This window comes from Lepidochelys olivacea (genome assembly GCF_965140295.1).
Source record: "Lepidochelys olivacea isolate rLepOli2 genome assembly, chromosome: 1".
Taxonomy (NCBI): Eukaryota; Metazoa; Chordata; order Testudines; family Cheloniidae; genus Lepidochelys; species Lepidochelys olivacea.
The window spans coordinates 8,498,648-8,513,087 of NC_140411.1; the positions used below are offsets into that span (position 1 = coordinate 8,498,648).

Genomic DNA, 14,440 nt, shown 5'->3' on the forward strand with positions numbered 1-14,440 from the left:
CTCTATTATCTGTCTGTCTATCTATCCCCAGACACCCCCTCCATTATCTATCTGTCTGTCCCCAGACACCCCCTCTATCTATCTGTCTGTCTATCCCCATACACCCCCTCCATTACCTATCTATCTATCCATCTATCCCCATACACCCCCTCTATCTATCTGTCTATCCCCATACACCCCCTCCATTATCTATCTATCCCCATACACCCCCTCTATCTATCTCTCTATCCCCATACACCCCCTCTATTATCTGTCTATCTATCCCCAGACACCCCCTCCATTATCTATCTGTCTGTCCCCAGACACCCCCTCTATCTATCTGTCTGTCTATCCCCATACACCCCCTCCATTACCTATCTATCTATCCATCTATCCCCATACACCCCCTCTATCTGTCTATCCCCATACACCCCCTCCATTATCTATCTATCCCCATACACCCCCTCCATTATCTATCTATCTATCCATCCCCACACACCCCCTCTATTAGCTATCTATCTAACCTCATACACCCCCTCTATCTATCTATCTATCACATGGATGCTGCTTTTATTATATAGACTTCTCAGAACCGACCTCATCTATAATTATCAGGAAATAAATTGCAAATGTCTATATGTATTAAAACATAAGAACGGCCAGACTTGGTCAAACTAATGGTCCATCTCGCCCACTCTCCTGCCTTCCAACAGTGGCCTATGCCAGGTGCCCCAGAGGGAACGCACAGAACAGGGAATCATCAAGTGATCCATTCCCTGTCGCCCATTCCCAGCTTCTGGCAAACAAATGATATTAAAAGAACATTAAGATTGCGAAGTCAAGCACTCAAAGGTTAGGAAATGGCAAGAATTAGGTATTGTCTGTGCAACATTAATTCGGCTCCCTTGTGCATATGCATTATGATACACTATCTTTCCCACAGAACATTCTTTCAAATATAAGAGGGTTTTTAATGCAATTTCTTAAGTGTTTTAAAAAAATTATAAATTGAAAAAAACAAAATCATCATCACATGGACCCCCACATTAGCAGGGTTGGGAGCTTTAGCTCCACCACTCTGTCCTCCAATATTTGAGCTAACATAGTAACCGGTAGCAGTCGAAGACTGTTGCATTCTATGTGACCTGACACTAGAGGGTGATGGAGACACACACCATTTCCCAATGGGTTTCACAGCTATTTGCTAGGGAGCAGGGGAATGGTGAGACTCAGGAATAATGGTTCTGTAGGGGAATGTGCTGTAAAGACCCCTCTGCCCCTGTCCTCCCTATCCCCCGCCAGCCTCTCTGCCCCCTCCCTTCCCCTGCTGCTATCTCTCCCAGTTCCTGCTCATCTCTTCCTTGCTGGACTGCCGCAGGGAAAGCACTGAGAGCACAGGAGACGTAAACTCCGGCACAAAGCCTTCCACACCTGCAGCAGTCACCTCCTGGTCATCCTGATCGTCTATTTCTCCAGCTTGTCCTCCTCCATCGCAGAGAAGTCTGTATCGCAAGACGTGCAGGACCTGCTTAGTGCCATATATCTGCTCCTGTCATGTGCCATTAACCCTATCATCTGCGGCATGAAAACCAAAGAGATCAGGGAGAACCTTTGGAAACTGTTCAAGAAAAGGTCTGCCTTAGTCCCCTTTAAACCAGCAGCCATGAGCAAAAAGAGGTAACTCCAGTTCTTACACCATGCCCATCCCCATGGCATCTGGGCTCCTAATTCTGTCTTTGCACTAGCTAATCAAAGAACCAGTTCAAGAATTAATTGCACTGTTCACACCAATGCATTTCGTCGGTAAAACTTTTGTCATTCTGGGGGGTGTCTTTTCCACTCCCCTGAACAACAAAAGTTTTACCGATGAAAGTCCAGTGTAAACAAAGACTTAGTCAGAAAAATTGGACAAAACTTTTGTAGATTTTTCAACCTGCTTTTCAAGCAGCTCCAGCGCTGGTCCAAAATCTTTGGGATTTTAAATTGAAAAAAAAATTCAAGAAAATTTTCACAATTTCTTTTTCTCTCCCACCCACGCGCACCCCAAGTTCTGGGAGAAACTACTCAGAAATGACGGCTGTGGCTGTGCCTGCAGCCTTTTGCACCTGCTGCAGGTGTGTGAAGAAGGGAATGGACCATGGATAGGAAGGGCCAAGGACAAAAGTGCTTCTGGTCTGTGCTCTGCAGCATCCCTTTATCCCTCTCTACTCGGCCTCCAGCTCTGCCTCAAATCCCACCGCTTGCACAGGACATGTCCTGAAGGTAGATCAGCAACAGCACACACACATCTATGCACAGGTGGTTCACTTGTGTTTAGGAATTACCATAATGAACATAAGAACGGCCACACTGGGTCAGACCAATGGTCCATCTAGCCCAGTATCCTGTCTTCCAACAGTGGCCAGTGCCAGGTGCCCCAGAGGGAATGAACAGAACAGGCAACCAGCGAATGATCTATCTCCTGTCGTCCAGTCCCAGCTTCTGGCAAACAGAGACTATGGATCAGACCCAAGGTCCATGTAGCCCATGGTCCTGTTTTCTTCAGTGGCAGTACCAGCTGCCATTCCAGAGGAAAGTCTAAGAACCCCACTGTAGGAAGATGTGAGATAATCTGCCCCCATCCCCGCCCCAATTAAGGTCTCATCCTAGCTCCTAATAATAATCTCTGTCACTATTTATTTCTATTACCGTAGTGCCCAATAGCCCTAATCATGGCCCAGGACCTCATTATGCTCAGTGCTGTACAAACACAGAACAAAAAGACATTCCCTGCCCCCAAAACCTTACAATATAAAAATAGAAAACAAATGACAACAAATAAAACCAGGCACACCGATGGTGGGGGGGGCACAAGGAAACAATGAGATAATATGGCTCCATCAGGAGCTCTTCAGTGAGCTGAAAATCAACAAGGAACCCCACAAAAAGGGGAAACATGGATTAATTGAAAAATCAAAACGCTACACCAGTGTTTGCTATCATCATGCATCATGGACTTGTACTTGATATTGGGGCCCAGTAACAGAAATCATCATGTTTCCATGATCATCAAATCTCCATGAAAACATGGGCCAATTGCTAAGGATGAGTACAAAAGAATAGCATAAGCATGTGGGGACAGAATCAGAAAGGCTGGACGAGTTACTCCTGGCAAGGGACATAAAAGGCAACAAGAAGAGGTTCTTTAAATGCATTAGGAGCAAGAAGAAGATGAAAGAAAGTTGGGGCCCTCTACTTAGAGGGGAGGAGACCTAATAACTGATGACATCCAGAAGGCTGAAGTGTTCATTGTCTGTGTTCAGTCTTCACCAAAAAGGTTAATTGTGACCAGATGCTTAACATATTTAATATTAACAAGAAGGGGGGAACCGGAAGGAACACAAGCCAAAATAGGGAAAGAGCAGGCTAAAGAATATTTAGCTAAATTAGTTGTATTCAAGTTGGCAAAGCCTGACTAAATTCAACCTACAGTACTTAAAAAACTAGCTGAAGCAATCTTGAACCATTAGCAATTATCTTTGAGAACTCACGCAGAACAGGTGAGGTCCCAGAGGACTGGAGAAGGGCAAACCTAACACCTATCTTTTAAAAAGGGAACAAAGAGGATCCAGAGGATTATAGACAAGTCAGCCTGACTTTAATACCTGACTTCAATACCTTCATTAATGATCTGGAGGATGGCATGGATACACCCTCAGAAAGTTTGCAGATGACACTAAGCTGGAAGGAGTGGTAGATACACTGGAGGGTAGGGATAGGATACAAAGGGACCTAGATAAATTGGAGGATTGGGCCAAAAGAAATCTGATGAGGTTCAACAAGGACAAGTGCAGAGTCCTGCACTTAGGACGGAAGAATCCCATGCACCGCTACAGACTAGGGATTGAATGGCTAGGCAGCAGTTCTGCAGAAAAGGACCTAGGGGTTACAGTGGACAAGAAGCTGGACATAAGTCAACAGTGTGCCCTTGTTGCCAGGAAGGCTAACAGCATTTTGGGCTGTATAAGTCGGAGCACTGAGAGCAGATCGAGGGACGTGATCGTTCCCCGCTATTCAACACTGGTGAGGCCTCATCTGGAGTACTGTGTCCAGTTTTGGGCCCCACACTACAAGAAGCATGTGGAAAAATTGGAAAGAGTCCAGCGGAGGGCAACAAAAGTGAAAGATATGAAAGATACTGGAACAAATTATTAAACAATCAATTTGCAAGCACCTCAAGGATAACAGGCTTGTAAGGAATAGACAGCATCGCTTTCATAGAATCATAGAATATCTGGGTTGGAAGGGACCTTGGGAGATCATCTAGTCCACCCCCCTGCTCAAAGCAGGACCAATCTCCAATTTTTGCCCCAGATCCCTAAATGGCCCCCTCAAGGATTGAACTCACAACCCTGGGTTTAGCAGACTAATGCTCAAACCACTAGAGCTATCCCTGCCCCCCCCCACTTTGTCAAATACAAAGCATGCCAAACCAACCTAATTTCCATCTCTGACAGGGTGACTTGCCTAGTGGATGGGGCGACGCTGTAGATGTGCTGTATCTTGATATTAGTAAAGTTTGATATTTTGTTATCTTGATATTAGTAAAACTAAATGTATAATCACAATAAAAAAACAGTAAGAGGACCCCAAAAAGTGCCACTGTGGCTAAACAGTGTAGCAAATGAGGTGGTTAGAGACAAAAAGACATCATTTAAAAAGTGGAGCTCACATCCTACTAAGAACAATAAAACAGAACATAAACTCTGGCAAGTCCAGGGATGAGGGGTTTGGGAGGGGACTCTGGGCTGGGCCAGGGGGTTGCAGTGGGGGGTGGGGTGCAGGGTCCTGGCAGCACTTACTGCTGCTCTGAGGAAGCAGCCGCCAGATCCCTGGGGCCTCTAGGCGCGTGGGCAGCCAAGTGGCTCTGTGTGGTGAGTGCTGCCTTCGCACCCGCAGGCAGAGCCGCCTGCAGCTCCCGTTGGTCACAGTTCCCAGCCAATAGGAGCTGCAGAGCTGGTACTCAATGCACAGTCAACCTGTGGAACACTTTGCCAGAGGACTTTGTGAAGGCCAAGACTATAACAGGGTTCAAAAAAGAACTAGATAAATTCATGGAGGATAGGTCCATCAATGGCTATTAGGCAGGATGGGCACGGATGGTGTCCCTAGCCTCTGTTTGCCAGAAGCCGGGAATGGGTGACAGGAGTGGATCACTTGATGATTCCCTGTTCTGTTCATTCCCTCTGGGGCATTGGCCACTGTTGGAAGACAGGATACTGGGCTAGATGGACCTTTGGTCTGACCCAGTATGGCCATTCTTATGTACTTGGGGCAGGGGCAGTGCGTGAAGCCTCCCTGGCCACCCATGCATCTAGGGGCCGCAAGGACCTGGTAGCCGCTTCCAGGAGCCATGCGGAGCTAAGGCAAGCAGGGATCCTGCCTTCGCCCTGGGCCACCGCTGTACCACTGACCAGACTTTTAATGGCCTGGTCGGTGGTGCTGATCGGAGCCACCAGTGTCCCCTTTCGACTAGGTGTTCTGAAAACCTGGAGGAAATCAATAGACAGAAGGTTTAAAACAAATAAAAGGAAGTACATCTTCACACAATGCACAGTCAGCCTGCAGCACCTGGTGTCCTGCATCTAGTTCTGGGCACCACATTTTAGGAAAGATGGAGACAAACTGTAGAGAATCCAGAGAAGAGCAACAAAAATGATACATGGTGTCGAAAATCTGGCCTATGAGGAAAGGTTTAAAAAAACTGGACATGTTTAGTTTTGAGAAAAGAAGGCAGAGAGGGGGACCAGATAATAGCCATCAAATACATTAAGGGCTCTTCTAAAGAGGACGGGGATCAATTGTTCTCCATGTCCACTGAAGGTCGGACTAGAAGTAATGGGCCTAATCTGCAACAAGGGAGATTCAGGTTAGAATATGAAAAATCTTCCTAACTCTCAGGGGAGTTGAGTTCTGCAATAGGCCTCCAAGGGAGGTTGAGGAATCCCCGTCACTGGAGGTTTTTAAGACCAGGCTGGACAAACACCTGCCAGGGCTGCTCTGGATTTACTTGGCCCTGCCTCCGTGCAGGGGCCTGGACTAGATGACCTCTCGAGGTCCCTTCCAGCCCCACATGTCCACAATTCTAACAGTGTTGGTCAGCACGATGAGCAGTGGCGTCAGGACACCAGGACCCATAAGCAACCGTACAATAACAAACCAGTCTGCAACAGAGGATAGCAATTTCTAATGGCCAAGGCGTTGTTGCTATAAACCACTGACACTGGATGGGATGGAGAATTGCTACATGCCTGTGCCATACAGAGCCCAAGCCTCGTATGTCTCTGATTCAGCTACAGTGACATCAGCTCCACAGGGGTTTCCAAGAGGAGCATAAATACCCTGTGTGCCTCAGCTCCTTTCACGCAATGCCTGAACTAAAGACAGTCTCCTCGCTGCCCTGGCCAAGTGAGCTGGATCAGAATTATCTCAGTAGTGTTTCTAAGAGCCGCTCTGGACACTTTACATCTTGCCAGGGACTATTAAAGGACTGTAAGTAGTCTCTGGATTTTTTAGGTGACAGATCTGAGAAACTGTCCCAGATTGAGGTATCATTAGAGAAGGTTTGGGAACAAACTGATAAACTAAACAGCAATAAGTCACCAGGAAAAGATAGGATTCACCCAAGAGTTCTGAAGGAACTAACTGTAGTCTGTAACCTATCATTTAAATCAGCTTCTGCACCAGATGACGGGAGGGTAGCTAATGTGACGCCAATTTTTAAAAAGGGCTCCAGAGGTGATCCCGGCAATTACAGGCCTGTAAGCCTGACTTCAGTACCAGGCAAACTGCTTGAAACTATAATGCTGAACAATATTGTCAGACACATAGATGAACATAATTTGTTGAGGAAGAGTCAATATTGTTTATATAAAGGGCAATCATGCCTTACCAATCTACTAGAATTCTTTGAGGGGGTCAACAAGCATGTGGACCAAGGGGATCCAGTGGACATAGTGTACTTAGATTTTCAGAAAGCTTTTGAATAGGCCCCTTAACAAAGGCTCTTACTCAAAGTAAGCCTTCATGGGATAAGAGGGAAGGAGCTCTCATGGATTGGTAACTGGTTAAAAGATAGGGAACAAAGGGTAGGTATAAATGGTCAGTTTTCAAAATGGAGAGAGGTAAACAGTGGTGTCCCCCAGGGATATGTTCTGGGACAATCCTATTCAACATATGCGTAAATGATCTGGAAAAAGGGGTAAACAGTGAGGTGGCAAAATTTGCAGATGATACAAAATTACTAAAGATAGTTAAGACCCAGGCAGACTGTGAAGAGCTGCATAAGGATCTCACAAAACTGGGTGACTGGGCAGATGAAATTTAATGTTGATAAATACAAAGTAATGCACACTGGAAAGCATAATCCCAACAATCCCAACATTAGCTGTTACCACTCAAGAAAGAGATCTTGGAGTCATTGTGGATAGTTCTCTGAAAACATCCACTCGATGTGCAGCAGCAGTCAAAAAAGTGAACAGAATGCAAAGAATAATTAAGAGAGGGATAATAGGACAGAAAATATCATGCTGCCTCTATATAAATCCATGGTATACCCACATCTTGAATACTGTGTACAAATGTGGTCGCCCCATCTCAAAAAAGCTACATTGGACTTGGAAAAGGTTCATAAAAGGGCAACAAAAATGATTAGGAGCATGGAACGGCTTCCGTATGAGGCGAGATTAATAAGACTGGGACTTTTCAGCTTGGAAAAGAGACGACTAAGGGGAGAGATGATTGAGGTCTATTAATCATGACTGGTGTAGAGAAAGTAGATAAGGAAGTGTTGTTTACTACTCATAACACAAGAACTAGGGGTCACCAAATGAAATTAATAGACAGCAGGTTTAAAACAAACAACAGGAAGTATTTCTTCACACAACGCACAGTCAACCTGTGGAACTCCTTGCCAGAGGATGTTGTGAAGGCCAAGACCATAACCGGGTTCAAAAAAGAACTAGATAAATTCATGGAGGATAGGTCCATCAATGGCTATTAGCCAGGATGGGAAGGAATAGTGTCCCTAGCCTCTGTTTGCCAAAAGCTGGAATGAGTGACTGGGGATGGATCACTTGGTGATTCCCTGTTTTGTTCATTCTTCTGGGGCACCTGGCACTGGCCACTGTCGGAAGACAGGATACTGGGCTAGATGGACCATTGGTCTGACCCAGTAGGGCCGTTCTTATGTTAATACTAATAATATTGTCAGGATACTGGGGCTGAGATACCACAGGCATGGGGGCATTATGAAGACAGACTGATCTGCTCTGCAAACCAGGCATTCATTCTGTAGCCATTATAACGTGCCAGAAATATTCTAACACAGAAAGGCGGCATCCCTCCCTTCACAGCTCTGCGATCCCCGCACTGCCCAGCCCCAGCATGACAGGAGAGAGACGAAGCCCAGAAGGGAATCTCTCCTACACAGATTTCATCCTGCTTGGATTCCCTGGACTGCAGGAGTTTCACTCTCTCCTCTTCATTCCATTCTTCTGCCTTTACCTGGTGAATGTGGTGGCAAATTGCACGGTTATCTACATCATTTGGGTGGAGGAGAGCCTGCACTCCCCCATGTACCTGATGATCTCGCTTCTCTCTGCCGTGGGGCTCTGCAGCACCAACGCCATCATGCCCCAGATGTTGCTGGGCTTCTTGTTCCATTCCAGCCGTGTCTCCCTGCCCGGCTGCCTGGCCCAGATGTTTTTTATCTACCTGATAATCATAATGGACTCCTCTGTTCTGCTGATGATGGCTCTGGACAGGTACGTCGCCATCTGCAAGCCACTGCACTACGTGAACATCATGTCCAAGGGCCTGCTGGTGACGCTGACCCTCGCTGCCCTGATCCGCGGCATCTCTGTGGTCTGCCCCATGGTCATTCTAGCCTCCAGGCTGCCTTTCTGCCAGTCCAACATCATCCAGCATTTCGCATGTGAGCACATGGCTCTGGTGAGTTTGGCCTGCAGAAGCACATCCCACAACAGCATCTTGGGCATGGTGGTGGGAGCCGTCATCATTATCTTCGATACCGTCTGTATCCTGGCCTCCTACACCTCCATTGTCCACACGGCCCTGCAAATCGCCTCAGGCAGCCTACGGCGTAAAGCCTTCCACACCTGTAGCACCCAGCTGCTAGTGATGTTCTTCATGTACTCTTCCAGCCTCTTCTCCTCCATCGTGTATCGGTCTGGCCAGGCCATCTCGCAGGACATGCATAACCTGCTGAGCGCCATCTACCTGCTGCTCCCATCCACCATCAACCCCATCATTTACGGTGTGAGGACGAAGGAGATCAAGCAGCGTGTCCTGAGGTCCTTTGGGAGAAGGCAAATCATTGGTGCTGAGCCACACGAGGCTTTCCCTGCTCAGGATGACAAGGGTCTGCCCTCCATTGCCAAGAAAGAGGACATAGGAACTGCCGCAGAGGGCATTGGAGGATAGACGTGTAACTGGTAATAGAGGGATCATTCCCCTGCAGCAGCTGCGCACCTTCAACTCCCCGTGACCGTGCTGGGAGCTGGAGGCACTCAGCGCCTTGCACGGTTGGGACCTTCAGAGCGGACAGACCATACATCCAATCACAGCAGCCCAGTGACATGGACGCTCTGGGACCGTGCAAGCTGAGCGCCCAATAATCTCAAGACCCCACCCTGGAACCAGCACGCCGTTCTTTAGTGTGTGCCGTCACTGTCTGCAAGGCCCTGGAGCAGCTCTGCTTGTTATTTTATTTATACAGCAGTCAACATTTGCTGGGGGCTTTACAAACAGCACGTGGCTGAGACCCAAGGCCCAGAGAGCCGCCATGCCAATTAATTAAATGTAGAATAGGATCATCTTCAACGGTAAGGCGCAGACAGGTTCCTAGCAATTCCCTTTTCGGTTTACAATGTTTGAGGAGATGAGGCAGAAGAGACAGCCGGATGCACCGGATCTCATCCCAGGCCACTGCTGTGAACGGCATTTAAAAAGCTTTCACTGAAACACCACGTTGCCTGAAATAACTGTGGAAGTGGAAAAAGGGATAAAGGGAATTTCGACGCAGACATCTTAGTTTTCTTAGGAATAGAGCAAGGATCAGGCCAACTCTAACTCTAATAACGTGAGACTTTAAGGCAGGGCCTGGGCGAGTGGGAAAAACTGTAAGAGATGCTGTTTTGACCTTGTGTTAGATAAGAATGGAATGCAGACTGTAGCAGGAACTGCGGAGAAAAGTAAGATATCAGGAAGGAATATGTATAAACAAGACGCGGCTGTTGATCATTATTGTATGCAACGAAAGGTATAAATGCTTGCCCTAATTGTTTATCTGGCAAAGATCTGCCCAAGGACCGGGGACTCCCTGTCCAACCGCAGTCTTCCCTTCCAATGGCGCGTAATAAAGTGTCTCTGACTTGTTGCTGACAAACGCAGAGTGAGGACTTGTTTTCTTCCACATAACTGGAAACAGTCAGGGTTGGTTCTTCCCCCTTGCATTCTGCACCCCGCAGCTCCCGAGGAGAGGGACCATGCCCTCTCGCCGGAGCAGGCTTTAGGACTCTGTAAAACCACGCTTGACGTGTTGGCTGAAAGCAGAACTGCGACTATGCAGCCTGTCAGTCTCAATGCAGCAGGGGCCTAGACCGTGGGCTGCATAATCCCGCGTTTTAAAAGGCCTTCCAACGTCCTAAGGGTGGGAATAAGAGAGTGTTTCATATGTCAAGAGTCAAACCAGTATGTCGAGAGTGTTCTGGGTAACCAGGAGCTGTATTACCTCCTTTGCATTTGACTGGGGTTGTATTTCATTTCCTTCTAGGCCGCTCTGGTGGAGGTAATAGGAGAGCACTCCCTTTTTCCAGGTCCAGTACATCAGTGCTCGGTGTCAATAAATTAGCCGCCTCCACTATTCAGAATTGCAAGAAGCCCTGCTTGCCCCCGGAAGCTACGCTAGGGAGGAAACTGGTACAGCGTCTGTATAGCACCCACCACACGTTTAAAGTTGGGGCCCCAACTTTATGCAGCACTGTTAGGTTTTAACTTAAATGGTGGGGGAAGATATTCTGCTTAATTAAGAGACACTGGGAAGTCATGGTCTTCTCTTTGGGGTCACTCTCCTCTTCCATAAGGAGCAAGGATGAGTTTTGTGCAGGGAGGGTGGGGATTTTCCTATTTCCTGTCGGCCACTTCTTGACTCTCTCTCTCTCTATAAAGGGCTCTCCGCATCTTTTACTGCAAGAACCAAGGACATTTTAAAAATGCAAAGCTAGTTTAAAGGGAAAAGAATCCTTGGAAAAAAGACCAGCTCTCTCTTCCACAGCTGCTTTGGGGCTAGCAGCGGTACTGGTCAGCACCTATTCCATCCCCCTGTTTCAAAAATAAATTTAATATACAGTCCTCAAATAAAGGACATATCAGCTATTAAACTGATAAGAACAGCTATAACTTAAAACATAATGTGTGTGTACTCCACGATCCAAGAGACACAGACAAGGCTTTCATCTTGGGGCCAAAAGACCAAAAACATCAAGACACTTGATCACGGACTTTGGTAGGCCAAGAGCACTGTGGGTTTTTTTGTCAGTAAATTAAGGAGCATCAGCTCAAAGAGATACACACGCAATGGCAGCTTTTCAGGAGCTGTAAGTGGTGCCTAGGCCTTGCACTGAGACAGGGTGGACTTCACTCTGTTTTCACAGATGCAGACCCAAGCATGATTTACACATCCTCTGACCACAAATGGCTGGCACCCTGCATGGAAGTAACCAGATACACATCCAACAGCCTATTTACACACTTGTTGCAATCAAGCTAAGTGCACGTATGTCACACACTTGGATTTTTGCACACCTAATTGCATACCTGAGTAGATGCAAAAGTGAGGCCCGAGTAGCGGTTTGTTTGCAGCATCCCAACCCGTGCCTCAGCAAGTCATGTATCCGTTAGCTCTGCTGCCTCATGTCAAAGCCCAGAGCAGGTGTGGCCAGGGAGTTGTCCTGCATAGGGACAGCGCTATCGGCATACTTAGTATTTACGTGGCACCATATAACAGATTAGAAATAACGTGCACATTTTCAACAGTGAGGACAATTATCCATTGGAACCATTTACCACGAGATGAGGTGGAGTCTCCCTCATTTGCGGTCTCTATGTTAAGACAGATGCCTTTCTAACAGAGCTGCGATAGTTCAAGCACAAATAATGGGTTTGACTGAAAAATTACGGGACGAGATTATCTGGGCCCATGTTATGAAAGCAGTGAAACTAAGTGAGCACAATGGTCCCTTCTGGCCTCCAGATGATGAAAGCTCTGACTGTATGTGCTCAGAAGAACTTAATCTAAATTAAGCAACAGGAGAACAGAGGGGAAGGGGGCAGGGGGATAGGTCAAAGGCACAGATATAGGAAATGACAGCACCACAGTGGCTTCATGAAATCAGATTGACTCAACAGGGGGGTCTGGACAACACTGCTGTTTCCATTAGACTTTATGGATCTTCCTTGATGCTTAACTCCAAACCTCTCGCCAGCAGAGCAGAACATGGGAGTTAAGAAGCACTGAGAGGAAGGGTGGGCCAGTGGTTAGGGCATGCACTTAGGACTCCCAAGACCCAGGCTCAATTCCCTGCTCAGCCACATTCTTCTTAAGTGACCCTGGACACATCACTTAGCCTCTGTGCCTTAGTTCTCCATCCGTACAATGGGATAACAGCACTGCCTACCTCCCAGGGGTGCTCTGAGGAGAAATACATTACAGATTGGGAGGCACTCAGATTCTAGGCTGTCGTGGCCATAGAAGCACCCTGGGAGATGACTAACATGACGTTTAGAAAAGTTGAGAGTAAAAATAAACCCCCTCAAGTTTACAACAGAAAGCTCACCAGGGAACAGCCATCTCCTTGGACCTGCAGCCGCAGCAGCCATAAGGGAAAGAGCTGCAGGTTTAAATGCCCATCAGCCTGGGGGAGCGTGGCCGGTGATAAGATGGCGGGTATGAGCAGAGGCTTGTTGGGGTGCATGGAATTTAGGAGACAGCGAACACGGGGTCAGGCAGGTAGATTGCAGAGGCTGGGTCAGGCTCAAGGTGGCAGTGGAGCACGCTGAGAATGAATCAGTAGCTCTCAGTCCCCCACACTGCCCCACTAGTCAGTGGAAGCGCTGCTGGTGAGGATGTGCTCCACCAACAGGAGGGTCATGTGGACATCAGCCACCACAGTAAATGATGCAGTGGCTACAAGTCAACTTAACATAGGTTGACTTATCTTTGTAACGTTGATATAGCCTTAGTGTCTAGCGAAGTTATGAATTTAAGCTCGCCGCTTCTCTTCGGAAGGTGCTGTGCAGGTTTCCATTAAGGATGAGGACAAACAGGTCAGATATAGAGAATGACAGCTTTGTGAAAAGTGTTCCCCCACAGGTGAGATGGCGTGACAGGACAAGTGCTGACAGGCCACTTCACCTTGAACAGTCCCCTGAAATGTGCTAACTACTTAACCTAAATCTGTTCCACCTTATATTCAGCTGTGACCAAGCACATTTCCCAGACCTGAAGAGCTCTGTGTCAGCTCACAAGCGTATCTCTCTCGCCAGCAAAAGCTGGCCTCATAAAAGACATCCCCTCACCCACCTTGTCTCTCTGAGGGTGTGTCTACACAGCCGACGTTAAGCAGGCCTGTGTAGCCGCGGCTCCAGCGCTGGGAGAGAGCTCCCCCATCGCTGTAATACAACCACCTCTGCGAGGGGAACAGCTCCCGCTCCCAGCGCTGCAGCATTATCTACACTGCCACGTCACAGCGCTGAAATGTGCAGCGCTCGGGGGGTGTTTTTTCACACCCCTGAGCAAAGAAAGTTTCAGCGCGCTAAGTGGCGGTGTATGTTAGGATATCAATATTCAGGCCTGTCTGTAAAGGCCTATGCGCTAAAAATTTAGGTGTATTCTTATCACTTGGCTAGTTATAGAGGTATAAAAGAAAGAATCAAAATCACTGTCTGCCGGTGTAAGGGCCTTCTCTTATTGTGACAGTCTGAGGCCCTGTTCTTAGGCTAAGGCCTTTGGCTAAGCAGCAGAGGCAGCCATAAGCTGGGAAGCGACCGGTCACATCCTCACTTTCCAAACTAGTCACATTGAAAGAAGGTGCTATTGGGCTGTTAGGATACAATCCTGTCCTGATAATGCCTATCACCTCCAGAGAAAGGGAAGTGCCTAGAAAATGTAAAAGGAAACTGAGTTTGATAGCATCCTGTCTGGCAAGAACTCACTTATCAATAGCTGGGATGTGAAATCCTCACTTCTGTATTGTTTTGTCATTATAGTCCCCATTTCCCTATTGTTTGTCTGTATAATCTCTGTCTGGTTCTGTGACTGTTCCTGTCTGCTGTATAATTAATTTTGCTGGGTGTAAACTAATTAACATGGAGGGATATAATTGGTTACATAATCATGTTA

The 14,440-nt window shown here is 47.3% G+C and overlaps 1 protein-coding gene across 1 annotated transcript; it reads left to right on the forward strand.

Moving 5' to 3' along the window:
- The first annotated feature begins 8,025 nt into the window (after positions 1–8,025).
- Positions 8,026–9,623, forward strand: LOC311512746 (olfactory receptor 52K1-like). Its single transcript, XM_084614083.1, has one exon. The coding sequence runs from the start codon at positions 8,404–8,406 to the stop codon at positions 9,460–9,462; it is 1,059 nt and encodes a 352-aa protein (XP_084470209.1). The 5' UTR covers positions 8,026–8,403; the 3' UTR covers positions 9,463–9,623.
- Positions 9,624–14,440: the final 4,817 nt, after the last annotated feature.